At 31.2% G+C, this 22,268-nt stretch overlaps 3 protein-coding genes and 1 long non-coding RNA gene across 4 annotated transcripts; 1 reads left to right on the plus strand and 3 right to left on the minus strand.

The window, feature by feature from the left end:
• Window positions 1–1,974: 1,974 nt before the first annotated feature.
• Window positions 1,975–3,456, minus strand: LOC112705215 (uncharacterized). Its single transcript, XM_072200197.1, has 2 exons — window positions 3,378–3,456; window positions 1,975–2,120 (listed from the first exon to the last, which is right to left on the minus strand). The coding sequence occupies exons 1-2, from the start codon at window positions 3,454–3,456 to the stop codon at window positions 1,975–1,977; spliced, it is 225 nt and encodes a 74-aa protein (XP_072056298.1).
• Window positions 3,457–5,346: 1,890 nt separating this feature from the next.
• On the plus strand, window positions 5,347–8,919 carry LOC112706884 (protein FAR1-RELATED SEQUENCE 5-like). The gene is made up of 3 exons (XM_072200198.1): window positions 5,347–5,364; window positions 7,260–8,773; window positions 8,892–8,919. Exons 1-3 carry the CDS (start codon window positions 5,347–5,349, stop codon window positions 8,917–8,919), a joined length of 1,560 nt encoding a protein of 519 aa, XP_072056299.1.
• A 2,446-nt stretch (window positions 8,920–11,365) lies between these two features.
• LOC112706885 (uncharacterized) lies at window positions 11,366–14,613 on the minus strand. Its single transcript, XM_072200090.1, has 12 exons — window positions 14,221–14,613; window positions 13,916–14,036; window positions 13,752–13,824; window positions 13,212–13,664; window positions 12,955–13,131; window positions 12,732–12,829; window positions 12,562–12,646; window positions 12,388–12,474; window positions 12,210–12,293; window positions 11,991–12,125; window positions 11,700–11,906; window positions 11,366–11,598 (listed from the first exon to the last, which is right to left on the minus strand). The coding sequence occupies exons 2-8, from the start codon at window positions 13,936–13,938 to the stop codon at window positions 12,442–12,444; spliced, it is 942 nt and encodes a 313-aa protein (XP_072056191.1). The 5' UTR covers window positions 13,939–14,036; window positions 14,221–14,613; the 3' UTR covers window positions 11,366–11,598; window positions 11,700–11,906; window positions 11,991–12,125; window positions 12,210–12,293; window positions 12,388–12,441.
• Window positions 14,614–16,609: 1,996 nt separating this feature from the next.
• On the minus strand, window positions 16,610–18,192 carry LOC112706887 (uncharacterized). Its single transcript, XR_003155916.3, has 5 exons — window positions 17,860–18,192; window positions 17,704–17,744; window positions 17,359–17,442; window positions 17,179–17,279; window positions 16,610–17,030 (listed from the first exon to the last, which is right to left on the minus strand). It is a non-coding gene; the product is annotated as an uncharacterized lncRNA (long non-coding RNA).
• Between the last annotated feature and the right edge of the window lie 4,076 nt (window positions 18,193–22,268).

Here is a 22,268-nt window from a genome sequence, read left to right on the forward strand (position 1 = left end):
AAAACGGGAAATGGAGAATGAAGTAATTAGTAATTACCAACATTGATTGTTAATTTTATTAATTAATCAAGAAATGTAGAAATAATACTTATCATATTCATTCATATATATATATATATATATATATATATATATATATATATATATATATATATATATATATATATATATATCAAATAGAGTTAATATCCAGGTGAAATGATAAATTATTAGAGAAATCTTTAAAATTTTTGCAAATCAAATAAAATAAATTTTAAAATACTTTTAAGAACACGTCACGTTAGTTATGCTATTAATTGAAAAAATTTAATTTTAATAATAGATAATAGATAATAAATTATTCAAAAAAATAAAAATATTTTAAGAATAATACTAATATCTTAGTAACAAAATAACTATGAATTTTCTGCTACTTATTTTTTTACTCACAAATGTTTTTTCTTTTAAGAATTAAAAAAATTTTACATGGTCATTTAATTAAATTTTGTATTTAAATAATTTTTAAATATTAAATTTAAAACTAAATTATTTTTATTAGACAATATATAATTATTTGTTTGTGTATAATTTTTTTACACGTGTAAACAAATTAGTATTATTTTTTATTCTTTACGAATGCTTGCGACATCCGTGCTCCAGAAGTGGGCTGGGAGGAAGCCCAAAAGCTTTGCACAAATAATGACATAATATACTGCTAGTGTTACTATGCAGCTTCTTTCTTTAGGGCCTAGGCCCAATATCATAAAAAAGTATGAAACGGAGCCCGACCGAAAATATTAGTTTGAACTTGGGCAACCATGAGATCTAGTAGGAGGCATTACGAAACGGCCTAAACTTTGTTATCTATAAACTGCAAGAATGTATTATGGTTGGCATTATACTCGTCGATGCTTATTTCTTTTTATCCTCTAATTCGTCAGGATAAGGTTAAGGATTCTGTTGAAAATCAAAACTCTATTTAGTATATAAGCTTGTATTTGTTTACAGAGACAGGATATTGAGATTGACACACGACATGGTGTTTGGCAAAGGAGATATGAAGACAATGTTTTCAGAGATATTGAATTAGTGTATTTTGTGTTCATCCTGATAGGAAAGATACAGAGACACTAACAAAAAACACAATTTATATTCTTGTTAATTTTTTATAATTATATTTTTTATTATTATATTTTTCATCTCAAATTTTTTGAATGAAAAAAATGAGAATAAATTGAATTTTCATAATTTGTATTAATTCATCAGTGTCTTGTCCTATCCTATTTTCAGTGTTTTGTCCTGTCCTATTCTTAGAAACAGCCTAAAAATTTGTCGTTGGCTAATAAATTACTGTATATATAAAGTGAGATTCAAACTGTCGATACTTACTTAAACTGACTAGTGAACTAACACTATTCCAACCCAATTCGGTTCTCATGAGTGGTTATTAGATCACCATTAATAATGGGCTTGAATTTCATGTGGCAACAATCATATAATTCACCCTATCATGATGACATGGTAACATGGAAAATTTAATGGCATTAGAAATTTGGTAGTATTTGAGAACAGAACTGAATAAAATGGATAAAAAACGATATCATGAGTTTATAACTGTGCCTGAAGTTACATTCAACAATTGAGATTTGGCCATCGAATTAAACAAAAAATATTAGAAGATTATCAAAATTTATTATTTTTTATTATCATGACTAAGTAATAATAAAAAATAATAAATTCTGATGTTGCATTTCTCTTTTTGTAACATACTACAACGCTTAGTTAAACATCTATGAAGAATGCTAATTGCTATATTGCTACTGCACCAATTATGAGAGAAAGGAAAGATAAAAAGAATATTATTGCCAATAGATTTTATGGACCCACTTTTTTGGGGTATAATCTTGTCTTCTGCAGCAAAAAAGGGAATCACACTGATTTAGACAAATAATAGAATGGTTTTTCAAAACTTTGAATAGGTCAGAATATATGAAGTCACTCACTGCATTCTTTAGGATGGCAGAAGCACTTCAAGGCACGACCACATTTGCCATTAGGCCTTTCACACTTTTTACAAGAATTCCTTATATGTCCTGGACTAATGTCAAATGACATCCTTGTCCCTAACTTGTAATCATACCCTGAAGAAGAAGTTTTTGCGGATCCAGCTATAGTGAGAGCAATTCAAATCCTCACGATGAAAACCCTTTTCAACTTTATGAAGATCCTCAATAATTAAACATGGATAAGGCATTTTCACATCATGATCTTGATCCCCACATTTGCTTAAGCCTATGCAGCCATGCATCAATGGTTAGAATGTGTTCTTCTGATTGAGCAGTTGATGAGGAGTGAGTTTTGTTCTGTTCGAGGAGGAGAAGGGAAACCGTTTGTGATAGTTAAAGGAGAAACATATTGGAGAGAAGGAGAGCAAGAATGTGAGATAGTGAGTAATTTAGCATCACAATCAACTGAAGAAACTTGGAATAGGCCAAGAGAAGTTCTCAAGTATAGCTTCTGAGATCTGCATATATAAGGTGATTCTGCTTAATAGAGATGATGAATTCAAGAAAGAAGATGCTTTATGATGAGTTCTGATATCATCATCATCACAGTAGTAGCTTGTAGAGTTATTAGCATTATTCTGAGTAGGAGCGGAGCTTAGTTGAGACAAGAGGCACCTCTCCAAATTTTTTATAAAAAAATTAGTAATACTTTTTCAAAAAATAAAAAATAATTTAATTAACTTAAATACTTTACTATGACTTAAAGTATCCAATAAATTAAATAAATAAAATTCTTTCTATCTTTAAGTTTAAATATAAAAAATTAAATATTTTTATTTATTTAATTTAATATTATTTTATATTTTACTGTTTATTTAATTTAATTTTTTATATGATAAAAAATAATATAATATTTAATAAGTATTAATATTATTGTATTGTATAAATTGATAAAAAATTCAATAAATATTATAAATTTTTAATATTTTTTTACATATTTTACAGGATATATATTCAAATTTTTATATAAAATAATAATGAAAAATAAAAAAATTAATGTATTTTTTAAGAGGAAGACTAATATTTAAGAAAGAGAACATATAACTTTTACAATATCAACACCTGTAAATAGTTTTTCTACTTTAAAAAATTACGAAGAAAATGAGATACAACCTTCAAAAGTTTAAAAAGTTACATCTAAAGAGTTTGACCTTAATTTTTTAGAATGAGATTCTAGAAAACGACTTTAAATTTGACAATATCACCCAAATCAGAGAGATAAAGTTACAAATTTATTTTAAATCAAATCCATATCAAAAATATTTTAACAATTATCTACTATCTAACTCCTAAAATTTTATTTCAAATTTCCCCACTTATTCTGGGCCATGCAAGTATTCATCAGTATGAGATTATTGAAGACTAGTAAAGAATAAAGTATATGGAGTTTCTTGAATGGATTCATGTTCATCACTTTTTTTCCTTGAGAGATGAGCTTAGATAGATGTTACTCTATCAATCATTATATTATTTTATAGTATTCTAACACTAAACATATTGATGATATGGCATATTTTAGTACTAATATGCATTTTTTAATTATTTAAAAAAATATCTATTCAATTATATATAAATTATTAACATTTAATAATTAAAATATTATTAATTATCAGTAATTTTTCTAATCATCCTAATTCATATTTTTTCATATTAACACATGATTTAATGATTAAATGCATATTTTCATGAATGATTAAATCTATCATTTTTACACAAATATATAAGATAAATTTTTTATATATACTTTTAATGATTAAATCATGAATAAAATAGATATTTTAGTAATTATTATTTTATATTTTCGTTAATCAATAATTTTAATATAGACGTTATTTTTAGAAAAAAAATATGTCTTAAATAATTAAATTTGTTAATATTTAAATAAAAAGAAAGAATAATTATTTGATGTAATTTAAATATAATAACATTAATTAGAAAAGAATCAATTATCTATACTGAGATTTAATATATTATTCTATTAAAAAAAGTGAATCACACGATAAAAATTGAAAAGATTGTGAATTAGAGATTTTATTTATGAAAAGAAATCAATTACGGAAGTAACTAAGATATAATGAGGTATTAATATTGGATATAGAGAATTTAATAGGTAAAATTGAGAAGAAAATTTAATAATATGTGACATATTATGGTGTGAATATTTGAATAAGATATATCTATAGATTTATTTAAAGGAAGAATCAATCATAGTATATAATAATTAAAAAATCATAATAGGTAATCAAATTGTCTTGTATATATATTTTGAAAATTGAAATGCAATAAATCAAAAATTTTATTTATAAAAAGAATTAATCAGCAGAGAATATACTTTAAAATAAATCAATCATGAGTATAGATATTTAAATATGTAAAATTGAGTAAAAATTTTGATGAAAGTCGTACTCTCATGCTAATATTTGAATCACTTTCTTCCTATACATTTATTTAAAAGAATAATTAATCATGAAATAAATTAATTAGGAATTTTAATTATAAAAAATAATCAATTAAGGGATGTAAACTAATATATATATATATATATATATATATATATATATATATATATATATATATATATATATATATATATATATATATAATAGGAATAAAATTGTCCACATAAATATTTGAAAAGAAAGAAACAAGCTTAAAATGAACTTGGTGATATGACACATTTTGATTCATGTTTTTATATTGATTCCTTTCTATATATCTCTTTAAAAAAAATCAATTCTCATTTTTGCATATTAATAGAAAAAATGTAATAAATTAGGATTTACTTTATCTTTTTATAGAAAAAAATAATTGAGAAAAATAATCAAGATATAACATAATCGTATGGATAAGATTAGTGTGAAACATGATAATGTGACGGGTCTGTCTTTAGTAAGCTCAAACCTTTTGAGCTTTTCTAATAGGCACAAAATATAAATTAGAAATATACCCCACATGGGGGTTTAATAATAATAATAATTTTTTTATTTTTTAACTAATAAAACCCTTAATCCAAATTCAGCCCCACCTCCAAACTCATCATACGTTACCCTAATTCCCAATTTCTTTCCCCCTGTTTACTCACCAGTTGCCGTCAGCTACTCTACTCTTTGCTGGTCTTAGCATTCACCGTCGCCGTCCAGCCAAGCCGTCGCCGTTGCCGTCCAATCCATCTAATAACGTCGTTCGTAGGCTCTCCCTCCCCGTCTCCTCTTCTCTCTTCTCTCTTCTCTCTTCTCTCGTCGAGTGGTTGTCAGCGCTGTGGTGCTCCATTCTCCCTGCATCCTCCACTTCCATAATAACAATGGAGCCTCAGACTCAGGTATGAAGTTACTTCATTGATTTAATTTTCTTTTTGTTCCTTTTATCTTCTTGTTGTATTCCTCCACTCCTTGTATGAATCTGTTGTATTGCTTCCTTTCGTTGATTTCATTCAATTTTTTTGTTCTATTTATTTGTTTTGATTCACGGGTTGTAGGCTATATTTGTTTTGTTTTGTGCTACAAGTATGTTGGTGTAGCTAAGATTCATGCCAATTTGGTAATCATATGTAACAATTGTAATTCTCCATTATTGTTATATTGGTATCTAACATAGTGAGGCATGAGGCTTCATGGATTTTACAAACAATGGTATGAGAATGGATGTGGTTGCGTAAGAAGTAAATTTCTCGGTTCTTACTTTTTAGTGATGTAACAAACTCTGATGTTCTGGTTTTTAGTTAACCTGTTCTTATATTCTGTCTTTGAGTAACCAATGTTTAGTTAGTTATGCAATTTGCATTAAAAGAAGAATGCCAAACTATTTATAGATGATTCTTTTTTAATGAAATGAGTAAAAGAAAATAGTTCATCTAGATCATGATTTTTCTTATGCCAAACTATTTATAGAAGTATTGAACAAGTTATGAGTTCTAGCTATTTGATGTTGTGTTTTTAATTTCATTACTTCTGGAGGCTACAACATCGGAGTTGTTGAGTTTAGTTTGAAAATTGCTCTACTGTTTGTTTACATTAATGGTTCTATTATGAGTTTAACACCTGACTCAAGGAAACCTTTGAATGCTTGTTGACTAGTGTTACATTATGTTTGAGAACATGATAGTGAAATAAAATGACCATGTCACTGTGAAATAAGGAAACTTACCTAAATTCTAATACATGATTATATATCATATTTATTAGGCACATGCATATATATGCCCTTGGCTTTTAATTTGGATTTCAGTAGTATCATTTTGCTTAAAGCTTATGATCAACTGTTGCATTTTATTGGTTGACTAAGCAAGTGCCTGTAAAGTGAGTGTTTTAGATTTGAGTAATGTTAGAAAATCAGCTAATTTTTTTAAAATTATTTTAAATTTTAAAGAAACAGCTTCTTTCACAGCAGTGCAAAATTAAGCAAATTACTTATTGCAAATTAATTTTCCTACACTTTTTAGCAGTTTCTGAAGAGTATCACATCCGTTAAGATTTAAAGTTTGCCAATTAAGCAAATTAGTTATTGCAGAAGGCAACTTCTTTAGCTCATGATTGAAAGACAGGTTAAGGTACCTTAGATGTAGCAATTCAGCTGCTTTCAATGGAAGCTCTTTTATTGCGCAAGAGCTTAAGTGTTGTTTGGATTGATACCCTTTCAAGAAGGCAACTTCTTTAGCTCTTTCAATTAAGCAAATTAGTTATTGCTATCAATGCACTTTTCGTGACAGGTTAAGGTACCTTAGCTGATAAGTGTTGTTTGGATTGCTACCCTTTCATGTTTGTTTTAAGATTAGCCATGAATATTTATGCTAAGGGAGGGAGATAGATAATGTACTTTAAATAGGTGAAGCTTTTAAGGTGTAATTTGAAAACTTGGTTGTGTCTATCTCTTATTTAACTTGAAATGATCATGTAAAAATGCTGTATCGTAATCCCTCTTGTTCACAGTATTGGTTTGGTTTCATGAACCATAAAACTGGTTTTAAAGTGGATCCAGTTTGGATTTATAAAAATCCAAACCATGCCCACCCCTATATGAATCTATATAATTGATCTTAATCACCAAAATATGAGACGAGATAGAGTTTAACCTGCCATAAGAAAATTCAGAAATTAGTATCGTGATTCTTTTTGAAAATTGAATGGTTTTTGGATAATTTTGCTTATTTGATTATAAATTGTACCTAATTTATGCTATTTTTAATGGGTAATTAACGTTAGTCACTATAAATTGCAGGAAGCATCAAATAGTCAAAGACACACAAGTGATCAAAATGTGCATAATGTTAGTGATCATATGGATGAAGATGTAACTTCTGATGCGGTGGATATGGATCAATATCGCATAAACTCTTGGGAAGATATTGGTAAGATTGATTTTTCAAGTCTATCTATGAAAAATATTTGTCAATTGCACTTTGCTGATCTTGGCTTGGCATTCGAATTTTATAATTCATATGCCAAGACGAGGGGCTTTAGTGTGCGAAAGAGTAGAAGTATAATAGTTGATGGAAAAGTTAGAGAAAAAACATATGTTTGTTCTTGTGAAGGGTATAGATTAGAAAAATGGAACCATATGAAAAATCGAGTTAGGGAGCCAAAACCAGAGACAAGATGTGGTTGTATGAGTAAACTTCATGTTTTCTTCGATGCGGTAACTGAGAGTTGGGTAGTGAGAGATTTTTGTGATGAACACAACCATGAGCTTGTTGTTCTAAAGTTAGCAAGAATGTTAAGATCTCACAAGAAAATGACTGAGCCTGACATTAGTCAAATGAACCATATGAAAGAGGTGGGGATCAGCATGCCAAACATATTTGGGTCATTAGCTAGCCAGTGTGGTGGGTACGAGAACGTTAATTTTTCAATTAAGGATATGCACAATCAAGTTGCGAAGCAAAGAAGACAATTACCTGATGATTTAACCTCTGCAATGGCTTACTTGGAAACGCTAGCAGCAAGGGATCAAAACTTGTTCTATAGTGTTGAAAAGGGCAGAGAAGGAGTGTTTCGGCAAATTTTTTGGTGTGATGGCCGGTGTCAGTTGGATTACGATCTGTTCGGGGATGTGCTAGCATTTGACGCCACATATAAGAAGAATAGATACAGATTGCTGGTGGTAATATTCTCGGGAGTTAACCACCATAATCAAACAGTTGTATTTGGTGCTGCGATAGTTTCGAATGAGAGGAAAAGCACCTACGTGTGGTTACTAAAACAGCTTCTCATAGCAATGAAGGGAAAGACACCGACTTCAGTAATTACGGATGGTCATCACTCGATGGTTATCGCTATTCAGGAAGTGTTTCCGAATGCACATCATAGGTTATGTGCATGGCACTTGATGCGTAATGCAACAAGCAATATTCACAAACCTCAGTTTACGAAAATGTTTACAAAGTTAATGCTAGGTAATTACGAAGTTGGTGTGTTCGAACAAAAGTGGGAGGAAATGGTTGGATTCTTTGGAGTAGAAGATCGGGAATGGATAGTAGATATGTATGAAAAAAGAAACATGTGGGCTACCGCTCATATCCGAGGAAAATTCTTTGCTGGGTTTAGAACGACTTCGAGGTGTGAAAGTCTACATGCTGTCCTCAAAAGATATATTAAATCACGCTATGATTTGACAGAATTTGTTCAACACTTCCAGCGTTGTTTGAGCTACATGCGGCACAGAGAGGATTTGGCAGACTTTAAATCATCAACTGGACAACCTGTGATGCAGACACACTTTCAACAATTAGAAAGGTCAGCAGCTACCATTTATACCCGGCAAATTTTTGTGTTGTTCCGTTCAATGCTCCACAAGGCCAGCACATTGAAGGTAATATATGAAGAGGAAACGAGTTCTTGCAATATTTATCAGGTGTCAAAATTTTACAAGCCTAACATGATATGGCATGTGTCTTTTCATAGAGAGCAAGATGAATTTAAATGCTCATGCATGAGAATGGACTCCATAGGTATTCCATGTAGTCATATACTTGCTGTTTTGGGTTTTCTAGACATTGCAGAGCTGCCAAAATCATTAGTGCTGCGAAGATGGACTAGAAAAGCGAAGGAAGGCATTAGTGGGTATGATGACATGGGCGGCTTGATGGAGGATTCCTTGGCTATCAATCGACGTGCATGTTTGGCACATTGGTGTAAACAAATTATGAACGAAGGGTGCCTAAAAGGGGATATTTTTAATGAATCACGAGATGCATTGGTAAATATACTTTTATGTATTAGGGCTCATAACGGGGACAATAACATGATGGAGGAGCATGCAGAATACATGTATGAAGACCTTGCAAAGAATGGAAGTACTGAGATAGAGACCACAAGGAAGCCTAAGCGTTGTAGCTACTGTCGCAAGGGGGGGGGGCATAACATTGCTACGTGTTCCATGAAGAAAATGGATGAAAGGACTCCCAAATTTGATGATGACGCTGAGGAGAATATTGAGGGTGAGGACTACTCCTTCGTAGATGCTGAAAGTGATGAGTATATTCACACTGAATGGTTTGAGGAGGAAGATGTAAGTTAAATAAATTTAAGTTCAAGTATATTTTGTTACATATAATATTGTATGGCTAGTTCATAAGCCTTTCTATTTGCTATTTTGATCCAGGAATATTTAGATTCCTCAAGGTATTATGAACAGAGTGGTGGCGAGACTGCGTCCTCAATCGATTACGATTCTGGTGGTATAAAATGTTTTAAATTTTATTTTTATTTTTTGTTATACTTATTTTACTATTTTTAAACTTAAAAATATGTCGCTTAAATTTTAGGGGCAGATGATGATTATGAGGCAGAGTTGTGAACCATCCGTTGCAACAATCAAAGACGAGTTTAAGAGCACTTTTTCTGTTTCTATTAGTTATACTTTTGGAACTTGTTTACATCACTCTGAATCTTAAATACTTTAGAACAGGAGAATGAGTTATTCATTTCATTTTTGTGAATGTACTTATATTTGGATGATTGTTGCTGCTTGTGTTTGCAGCCAAGAATGCTTTTTAGTGATTTTTGGAATTTTGATTTATGTTATGGCTTAGTTTCAATATGAATCAACATTAGTTTGTTCAATTTGTAGAAAGGTCTCCGTGACATTTGATCCATTCATGTATTTATCATTCAGATAAGGGATTGTTGTTCCCTCATTAATCTGCAATATGATTGTGATCTGACTTCATTGCATCCTTATTTGAGCATAAGCTATATTGGTTTATCTTTATTTGACAATAGTTCTCTCTTCTACTGGCTCTTATTTTGATTTGTAGAAAAATTAATTTGTTTTTTTTTTACCTTGGTTTTTTTAATTATTGTGTGCTGACTCCCTTCCGAGGTTAGAATTTGCACTTGAAGTCATATTTTAGTTCTTACTTCTGTTTGCCATTCATCAAAGCTTTCCTCATATTTCATCAAATGATTAGCCTCAACAGCGGAAAAAATAGGAATCAAGTATGTTGATCTCTGGGTGGCCTCTTTTATTCTTTTCATGAACATATTTGCTAACTCCAAACTAGTAAATTACTATGAGAGCTTAGTATGTGTGTATATATAGCTTGCTAGAAGAATTAATTTGTTTTTTTTAGAAACTTGCTACTTAGAAATATAGCTTGAAAGCCAATGTTGTAAGAGTAGTTTGGGAGAGCTTTTCGTATAAGGTCTACTGAACAAAAATTGGGTACATATGCTCAAAAGGATCACTTTTCAAATTCTGCTCAACACAGTTTTCATCCCTTACTATCATGGATTAAGAGGCTAAATGGCTAATACTTCATAATTTTGAAACTTCCAAGTATTCATAAACACTAATCCAACTCAATTTTTTATGCTAGAATTTTAAAGTACCTGCCATATCATATCTTTGATTTACATAATAAATTAATAATAAATGTTTTAAGAATTTTTACTGGTTTTAAAACTTAGAATTTGAGTGGCTGAGCTTAAAGACGGTTCCTTAGCATTTAGCAACACAATTATCATTATATACTAATTCAGCCAAATTATACCATGATAATGGAAGAAAAAAATGATAAGTAAAACAGGATGAAAGCTATATCTCTAACACATATCGACTTGAGTAATGTATCCAAAAATAATATTACAATCCAAGTAATTGCTGAAATAATTTTCACAAAACCGGATCCATGTAGGACACCATATAAATTAAAGAGTATAGCAAATCAAAGCCATAATAATATTAATAATGTTGTCAAATAAGACAGAGTTCAATCTAACTGCCTTCATATGATCAGATCACCCTTTTGGCATTTTCATGAGAAAGCTAAATTAAATTATATCACTTGTGCGGGAATATTTTTGGTGGGAAATTGAAAGCTAATATCAAATAACTTGAACTGCAATTAAATTGTCTTAAATAGTATCAAATAACATAAATTGCAAAACTAAATACCACAAACTAGTGTATACAAATAACAAATCATCTATGGTTGATTGAGTTCGTTGTGTTGAAACCAATGCTCACTAGCGTTGTCCATAATGGTCTTTCTCAGTTCATTGGAGGATCCCAAAACCAAGTCTATGGTAGTTGTGATTAGCACCTGATTTTCAGAAATCTAAAAGCACCAAAAAAAGAGAAAAAGCAAATCCGAAATTAAGAGGTCACTAGAGGGAATGCAGCAAAAACACATAGGAAATAAAATGGTTGAGGTACAACCTTTGGTGGTATCTTAGGATTAAACGAATATTCCATATGCAACCAGCTTAGTACCCATAAGGCAGAATCTTCCTGGCATGTTGGAGGAGGTTGCACATCGTGAACCACTTCAATTGTTTGGGAAGACCAGCCACCAGAAAAGTCACCATGTTCAAAAGGACAAGCCTCAAAATGTGCTGAAGAAATAATCTGGGACAAAACAACAGCCTACAAACAGCGAGTAGCGTTATAATTCGGAAGGAGATATCATAGGGACATAGCCACATCAATTGAAATAGTTTAGAATAACACCAGAGTGTTAGTAGATTCAGTTCTTGGTTCCTTGCGCTCACGGGGCAGGTTGGAGTCCAAATGAAACACAATTTTTGGTTCTAAACTCATGACCATTAGATACCAGTGATCATTATCTTGAATGGGTATATAAATCTGAATACAATGCATTGTTCAACAGAGGTGTCAAAAAATATACATAATTGCATGATAACTGAAGAGATAAGGACAGGAGCTTACATATTCAAGTGAAGGGTATTTTCCCATATAATCTTCATATTTATCAATTAACTCTTCTATTTGGAGATGTTGAAATACATCAACCTAATTTATATGTCATAAATTATGTAGATAAAGAAGTATAGAATAAAAAATAACAATCCAAGCTTTCTTATTTGATAACCATAACAAAACGTACTGAAAAAGAGGGAGGAAGGCACCAAGTTGTCTTCAGAGTAATGATTCTTTGCTCCTAAGTACATTTCCTAGCCCAAAGCTCCATAATCTAATTCAAGCATAGATATGGTTAGGTATTTATCCAGTTTTTGAGCATATAGATGACTAAGTTAGATTGATAGATAATCATTTTTACCTTGGCAGTAATTGTATGATCCTTGCTCAAGCAAAAAAGTTCTTGACGTGTTGCGGACGAACCTCCTATCTTTACAATGTGCTCACTGATAACAAGTGAACATAGACTCAATGCGAAAATCAGCCGTGAATGAATATTGAGCTTATTTAAGAACATGAATAAATGTATACCTTGGTAATAAATCCGGATCAAAAACATATGCAAACATCTCTACTTGTCCCTTAGTCAAGTTAATCTCGCCACCCACTTTAAAATAAGTTGTTATTCCCTGTTCGAGTTCAAATAATTTCTGTTAAAGCATTATTTCTGCATCATTCAAAGTTAAAAATTCTAATTTATTAACCACAATAGTTAGGACAAAACAAAAAGTAGAAGAAAAAAAGAACTGGTGACCTTTGGTTTCTTCTGCACTACCAAATTTTGCTGTCCAAAAATAGATAGCGGTTTCGATTCTGCGCGTACACGTGCAGCAACTGGCGTGCTTGATGCTCGTACTGCTTCTCCACTGGATTCTTGTGCACCCATTTCAGAAGTTGACATACGGCGTGGTCGTTGTACACCTCTGAACGCCTACATATGAAAGTTGGGCATTATAAACCTATCCCTTTTATAATAATATGTAAATGCATATGGATGTGCAAAGATTTTACCTCAACCCTATTTTGGAACCTGGTTCTCCTTTCACCAGGTCCAGGGAACCATGGCTTTGATAGTGGTTTCGCCTTCCCTTTTCCATTTGGCTGGGGTGACAGTTTCTGGCGTTTGATAGAGGGAATGCTCCGTTGGACAGCAACTTTGCGTGGATCTTGGTGGGTTATGGTTGTTCGATCTAGTTCCATGACATCATCCTCATCATCTGACACATCAAGACATATATTTGGGTCCACATCCATATTAAATATTGACTTGCTGTCACTCTTTTTGATAGTTTCCGTAATTTTGCATGTCTTATGAGGGGTGGTGATAGGATTGGTCTTGCTGTTTTTCAGAAGTCTTTCATTCTCCTTCAACTCAGGCTTGACATAAATGGAATTTATGCGTTCAATCATGGACTTCAATAGAATCTGTTCCTCTCGAATACTATTGTTAGCTCTTTTGATGTCCTGCAGAACAGATACAACATAGGTAATTTAAAATAAGCAGCATTGAAACTTAAAAATAGGATACAAATATTTGTTGGTCTTACATACCTCTAAATCAGCCATAACTCTTCTCTCAAAGGAGTTCATCAGAACACTTGGTGGTGCACATGAGTCGGATAAACTGAACCAATAATGATAATAATAAGATATAATTCAACTAATAGTAGTAGCAAAAATAACAATGAACGTAATGAATTGAGTGTAGCCTTTACCCATGCCTATTATTGGTTGCCATTGATTAGAGCAATTCTCCTTCTAGGTTTTTTCTCCTGAACAGACTCTTTTCTTGCAAGATCCCGTCACATACACTCCTTTAATCCATCGATATCATCTCTGCGATTTTTTTTAATATTAGTAGAGATATGACATAATCAGTCCATTAATAGAAATTGATTTGATTTCTTTAATGCAGATTCTCTTTCTTATTTATTTTTCAAAATCTTCTATAATTAAGGTAATCAATCAATAACAGAAGAATGTGAAGGCGTGATTAAAGGAGATGAGAAGTTGTCATTACCTAACAGGGCATGCACCACATCGATGATGAGTTGTTGCATCATCGTCGCCATCTCCCACGCCGGTCTTCTCCATTGTTGCGGTGCTTCCCATTTCCCCTTCTGTTCTCACATCATCTATCTTGGGCATCTTCTTCCCCTTTTGCGAAGTTTCTTCCATGGGAGTGAGAAGCTCTATTTAACAACTAGGTTCTCTTCTTTGCGGGATCCCTGACCCCCAAAATAAAATGAAACAAGTAAATCCGTTACTTAAGAAGCCTAAAAATGGCTATGCGCGCTTTCACATGTGCAATTGAACTACTTAAGGAGTCAGGAATAGGTTCAAAGATGGGAAGGAAGCATAAGGCCTTCGACCCCCCAACTCATGCTTTGTTGTTCTTAGTCCACAGTCTTCCAATTAGAGCTAACTCTAAAAGTGGCAATTTTGCCCTTATTGGGCTTTATCCGGATAAAGCAAACTATTTTTTAATTTTCAAAATTCAAAAATTGAATACCAGCTATTATTACTAACGTAATTTTATTTATTATCAATAAATTTGCATCATTTAATCCTTTGATTTTCCATATTTACAATTATTATTATAGATTCATAATAAATAAAATTATATCAATATTTTAAAGATTAAACGTTTAAAACAAACTATTAATAACTTTCTATTTTTAATTTTCTTTCCTAAATACAAGTACTTTTGTATTTATTTCAACAATACTTATACTTAAAACTTCTTAATAAAACGGAAAAATAAAATATTTATACTACTGACCTAATAGATAACTCGTGTACATTTTCATGGTGCACTGTTGAAGCACGCGATTTACATTGATACCTTCGAACTAACAGCTCTAAAAATTTGATATTTAAAGTTAGAAAGATCACAAGGTAAGTTGATTGTTTGGAAATGAAAGACTAATAATAAAAGTTATATTAGGCTAAGTAATTTTAGTTAAGCCAAATCAAACCAAGGTCAAGTTTGAGCTTATGAGCTCATGAGCTTAGCGGATCGAGTTGTTAACGACTTACTAGTTGTTTAAATAGTTAGATGAACTTCCAGTATTTTTTTAAAATACGAATTTTTTAAATCTTTTTTGAACTTCATGTTTTCTTCGATGCAGTAACTGAGAGTTGGGTAGTGAGAGATTTTTTTGATGAACACAAAAATAGCTTCTCATTTTGATCCAGGAATATTTAGATTCCCCAAGGTATTATAAGTGTAGTCTATGGTGGCCACAAGTTTTGGTGCCTATGGTGACTATGGGCTTCATAAAATGATATTTTTAACCAAATAAAATAAAAAATTGAAGTTCTATTAATAAATAATGACATGTTTATGAGTGTAAATAAAAGAAAAAATTAGACCATTTATCATATTTCTTGACAAAAATTGGAGTTCCTATTGTGTCTAAGCATTGCAATGTTACAAAAGGATCTGATCTCCGTGATCTCTATCTAAAGCAATTGTTAGCAACCATAGTTTCTTTTTCTTTTCTATTTTTAATGTGTATTTTGCTGAGGAATTAGGGAGAATGAAGTGGAAAAAAAATAAATTCTACATAGTTTTCCATTCTTAAAGAAGAAGTGGATCTGAGTAGTACTGTAATGTACTGCATAGTTTGCTATTCTTATTATATCATTATATATTGTATGTATTTATTCAAAAAATAATATTAATAAATATCGTATAGTCATAAAATTAATTACTAGTGTAATTGATAAAAATATGTTATATAGTTTTACTATATAACTAATAATTAGCCCATAGAATAGTATGAATCGCTATATAATTTTACTGGTTTATTGGTTACTGATGACTTACTAGTTGAACTCGTAGAACTGTTCCCAGTTAAATAAAAAATATCAATCGAAACCCCAAAAAATAAGAATGAATTGTGTGTGATGGCATGCGCGTTAAGAAGACCTTCAACCGAAAAATTGACCTAAAGCTCTTTATATAAGGAAGAGAGCTTTTGTTGATTTAGAGATATTACTGGTAGAATCTGCATGTGTTCAATTGTTTTCAAATAAAATATTGTAATAATCCTTATGGATATGCAGTTTAGAATTTATATAGAATGAGTCTTGAGTCTTGAGATCACTCAAGAACAATTTTCTTCACAACCATCATAAAACAGAAATGTAACTGAAAGTGTTTTCTGCATATTAAGTATGCTCATATTCTATTTCTTCTGTTTCTACTAAATAATCTGAAAATTAGTATCAAATAACATAAATTGCAACAAGCAATTAACTGAATCAAGAGTATGTTTATTCACTCATATTGTAGTGGTTGTTGTGACTAGTGGCATTTTTTTTGTAATTTTGGTCAAGTATTAAGTTTTGAAAATTTGAATGATTCATTGACACATGTATCAAGTAAAATATGTTAAAACCCCTTTTGCAAAAGCTTCTTTGCTTTAATTTTTTTCTGGTATCTGTTGGCACTCATGCTAATAGTGCAAAGCTTATGCCTCATACACGTAAATTGACTTTGGTCAAATTAGACCAAACCATTTACAACACAAAACAGAGTTTCTATTACATAACTTGGTACATTAAATTATGAGTTTCTACTACAAGGTCTCAATTCAAAATTCTTCTGCAAAAGCCATCATTGGGATTCAACCTTCACCTAACTCAATTACTTTCATGTGACTAGCACAGTAGATCACGGAAATTCTCAGATAAGGTTCATTAGCTGGAATATCACCCATGGAATTTGCTAAAGTCAGTGTTTGATTGAAGCCTGACCACTTCAGTTGAGTGACCACCCAATGCAATAGTCTTAAGGAATATTTTGCAAGCCAGACCTGCTAACTGCACAAACAAAATATATACCCAACAGTTCATGAATCAACAAAAGTACCATCCTACAAGTTCAGCAAAAAGTAAAAAATGAATCTAATAAAAGCCAAATCTGATTAATTTAAAAATTAAAATCAAGATTTACACATAATGTTCTTACATCTTTCACTATAATCTTATCTAGAAATCCAATTCTTGGTAATAACCATTCCAACACATACAATGAGGAGTTTTCAAAATTGCTTGTAACAGGTTGATCATCTGAAAAGCAAGAATATGCTGAAGTCATGGTTGATGGATAAAAAAAATTGGTTATTAACAATGCAAATGGAGTCCAAACCTGAACCGCATAGAAGTATTCTATGTGTAACAAAGGACTGCAAGAAGGTAAGGGGCGCCATAAAATTAGACATATTAATAGTGACTGTAACAAAAAAGAGGTACAAGACATAAGCAACATGAGGAGCCAACATATTGCACAAAATATATACCCAATACATCTATTAGTTTCTGCACATTCAGTGTCACATCAATGTTATATATATTATCATCAACATACATTTTGAATCTATTCCACTCACTGTTGATAGCTCACGGGTATTCAATAATCAATTTGATCTAAATCCAACCAACAATTTTCACAACACCACAACAGAGTCAATAAAAGATTGATCAGAGTACTCACAAACTTAATTGCAACCTCTTCATTTGTCTGAATATTGTTACCTACACAAAATTTTTAAAATGAATTAATCTGAAAAATTTAATCGGAAATTTCAGAAATTCGAAGTTCAAACATGCACAAAAAAACAAATAAAAAGAGAGAGGAAAGAAAGCTCACCAAGATAAATATCTCCAAAGGATCCGCTACCAATTTTCTGACCGATACGGAACTTGTTCCCAACTCGAGGCTCCACTAAAGTTCAACCTATTTTGACCAAAACCCTAAAAAGGTTTGAGAAATTTGAGAAGAAAAACAAAATGGAGTCGTTGTGGAAGAAGGTAGAGGACATTGAGTAGAGAAAGAAGCGGAGGGACATCGCTAAAAAGAAGAAGGTAGACTGAAAGGGTGTAGAAGAAGAAACGGAGGTTCATTGTTTGAGGAAGAAGACGGAGAAAGTGGGTGGAGGGAAGAGGCAGGGGCGCATAGCTGCAGCAAAGAAGGGTTTGGTTCTAAACTTTTATATTGGGCCATTTTAAAATATCAAAAAAGTTGTTGTCTTTAAGTGTAATTTTTATTAAATTAATAATAATTTAAATATAAACCATTAGATCGTTTGTCAATTTAATCTAACGCTTCAAATTTAATGGTGCATCAGATAAGCTCAAAAGAGTTGGGCTGATTTTAGACAGTCCCTAATGTGACATGTTATGATGCAAATTTAAATTTTAAAATAGTTGATTTTAAAATGAATATTGATGGATGAAAATAAATAAAGGAAAGGGAATTAAATGTGAAATAGTGCTATGAAAATTTTAGTAAAAAAAGAAGAAAAATGTAAAACGGTAAAAAAGAAACAAAAATGAAAAGGTTAATATAAATGAGATTAATCACCAATTATTTTAGAATTTGATATTAGTTGAAAAAAATATATGAAAAGTGGATATATAAATTAATTAAAAAAATAAATTGTAACATTTAAAATTAATTTTTTACTTTGTTAAAAATTGAATTATATAATATATAGGTTGAAGTGTTGGCTGAGTGAATATTGATTGAAAAGCATTTTTGTTTTTAAAATTAATTATTGAAAAGAACAATTTATAAATTTGTAACACTTTCACAATGGAAATCTATATATATTATGAATATGTATATGTGTTTGTATATAATTCTGTTAATGTTTAAAATTATCCATTTGTATTTATGCAATTTAAAATTTTAGAGGAGATTATTTTACAACATATTATTGGATAATATTGATAAAAGAAAGTTAATAACTAGGGATGATTTGACGTGGATATTTGAATTAGGTTCTTATTTTTACACCCCATTTAAAAGAAAAATTAATTGTGATATACATATAGAAAAAAATAATAATTAGAGAATCTAATGGAGATATAATGAAGATTGAATTATGGGAATTTAGCTTTTGAGTAATAGGTAGGGTTAGAAGAAAAATTTGATGGTGATTTCGAATTAAATGTTGGAATAAATTATTTTATTAATCCAGATCATTCATATTAAATTACAAAAAAATATATCATAATGTGAAAGCGTATTTTACTTATAGAAATTAAAAATTAATGGAAGGATTTTGATCTTGTGGTTCTTTCGATCTTCTTCAACCAAAGCCTTAGATATTTCTAGGACTAAATTGTAACTTTTCTGATTGGGAAAGAGCGACAAAGCGACTTTGGTATATTGGGGACCGAAACTCTAAAGACACTATTTATATTTGAGCATGACACCTATTAAACCCTAAATTCCAAATAAAATAGTATCTAAAGTCCAAAAGATAATATATCTAAAATCCAAAAGATAATTATCTAAAGAACAAAAGATAATATCTGGTTTTATTCTCATTTAATTCCAAATCAAAAGTAATTATGACTTATTCAATTTAACATTTATAACAATAAATGAGATCACATTTATATAAGTCATTTAATTTGAAATAGCATAATTTGTGATTATAATTAATATATGTATTGCCCACAAACAAATTAGAAAATTAAAATAATTTCCTAACAATCTCCCACTTGTGTTATACAGATATTCTTTCTTAACATAATCACATCTTATAAACTTTATGCGCGCATCTGAATGCTATTTTTCTCATTACTTTAACAATCTGGTCCGTCTCATATATTAGATATGGAATCACCGCAGCTTTTATCACATTAATGTCGTGACTAAACCACGACAATCACCATCCTAACATACTTAATGACATAGATCAAATTTGGATGAGTAATATGGAAATTATATGCCAAGTAATCTCATGCATGTCTATTTCCAGCTGGTCCAACTTTAAAATTTTATTGAGATCAAGCACAAAACAAATATTGCAAAATGAATATTTTACATAACATGAAATAAACTATCAACTTAATTCTGCAGAAAAAATAACTCAATATCTGTCATAGGGCATATAGTATAAAATAAACTCCCACTAAACCAAGGCATCACAAATATTGACACCCATCCGAGCAGTGTGCTCATGAAAGACTTTAGGGATCAATTCCTGGGTTAATGGGTCTACTAGCATATATTCTGTTCCTATATGTTCTATGAAAATATGTTTTTCTTGAATTTTCTCCTTGACAACTAAGAACTTGATGTCTATATGCTTCGATTTTGTCAAGCTCTTATTGTTGTTGGAGTATGATACTGTTGACTTGTTGTCACAGAATATTTTTAATGGCTTTTCAATGTCATCTACTATATGAAGCTCAATAACAAAGTTTCGCAACCATATGCCATGTTTGGATGCCTCAAAGCAAGCAACATATTCTACCTCCATTGTTGAGGAAGCTACAAGAATCTGTTTGTTAGACTTCCATGCAATAGCTCCTCCAGCCAAAATGAAGATACAGCCTGAAGTAGAGCGTTTACTGTCTTGGCATCCCGCAAAATCGGAATCAGAATACCCAATGATCTCTAAATTTTCTTATCTCCGATAAGTAAGCATGTAATCATTTGTTCTCTTTAGATAACGCATTACGCGTTTAATAGCTATCCAATGATCCATACCTGGATTGCTCAAGTATCTACCCAATACTCCCACTATAAATGATATATCGGGACATGTGCAGACTTGAGCATACATTAAACTCCTTAGTGCTGATGCATAAGGTTTATCATGCATTGCTGTTCTCAAGATCATTTTTAGGGCATTGCTTGAGACTGAACTTGTCTCCTTTAGTTACGGGTGTGTTCATTGGTCTACAACTTTCAATGCCATATCTACTTAAAATCTTTTCGATATAGTTCTTTTGTGATAATCCAAGAATACCTTGAGAACGATCTCTTAGTATCTCGATTCCTAGTACAAAAGAGGCATCACCAAGATCTTTTATTTCGAATGTGTTCGATAGAAATTTCTTAGTTTCATACAACAAGTCTATATCATTACTAGCAAGTAGAATGCCATCAACATATAAGACAAAAAAATGTATTTATTCCCACTGAGCTTGCGGTATACACACTTATCTATGATATTCACCTCAAAACCATATGAGGAAATGACTTGATGAAACTTGTGATACCATTGACGGAAAGCTTGTTTGGGACCATAGATGAATTTCTTTAACTTACAAACCATAGATTTTGAATCACCTGATACAAAAATTTTTTGATTGTACCATATACATCGTTTTATCAATGTCACCATTGAGAAACGTTGTCTTTACATCCATCTGATGTAGCTCCAAGTCAAAATGAGCTACTAGTGTCATTATGGTTCTAAAAGAGTCTTTCGATGATACTGGAGAGAAAGTTTTTTTATAGTCTACACCTTCCTTTTGAGTAAAGCCTTTAGTGACTAGACGAGCTTTATATCTCTCGACATTACCCTTAGAATCCCTTTTGGTTTCAAATATCCATTTACAACCAATTGGTTTTACACCTTCAGGTAATTCTACGAGATTCCAAACGTTATTGTCTTTCATAGACTTCATCTCTTCTTTCATGGCATCAATCCACTTTTTAGAGTTAGAACTTTGCATGGCTTGAAGAAAATTGATTGGGTCATTTACTGTCAAACTAATGTCATCCTCATGTTCTTGGAGATAGACAACATATTCATCTGAAATTGCACTTCTTCTTTTTCTTATGGATCTCCTTAATGGCACTTCTTGAGGTTGTTGAGATTGCTGTATGGGTTGGAATTGAGGAGGATTCTCATCATTTTTCTGTACTGTAGCAGTATCTTGAGCAACAACAGTATTTTCATTGTTCTCTTGTATTGTAACTGGATCTACAGTAGGATTCTCATTTTGCTATTGTACTATAACTGTATCTTGAACAATAATAGGCACAAGGATCTGATCATTGTCAATTACAGAATTCTCATCAAAAGCAACATTTCTAATATTTTCTTCCCCCCTAAACTCAACATCCTCAAAAAATCTCGCATTTTTCATTTCAAAAATAGACCTTGATGCAGGATTGTAAACCTTGTACCCCTGTGAACACTCAGCGTAACCAACAAAATAGCAACTAATTGTCCTTGAGTCCAATTTTCTTTCATGCGACTTATAAGGTCGTGCCTCAGCTGGACATCCCCAAATTTACAAATGCTTTAT

This window comes from Arachis hypogaea, chromosome 8 (assembly GCF_003086295.3).
Source record: "Arachis hypogaea cultivar Tifrunner chromosome 8, arahy.Tifrunner.gnm2.J5K5, whole genome shotgun sequence".
In the NCBI taxonomy this organism is placed as follows: Eukaryota; Viridiplantae; Streptophyta; class Magnoliopsida; order Fabales; family Fabaceae; genus Arachis; species Arachis hypogaea.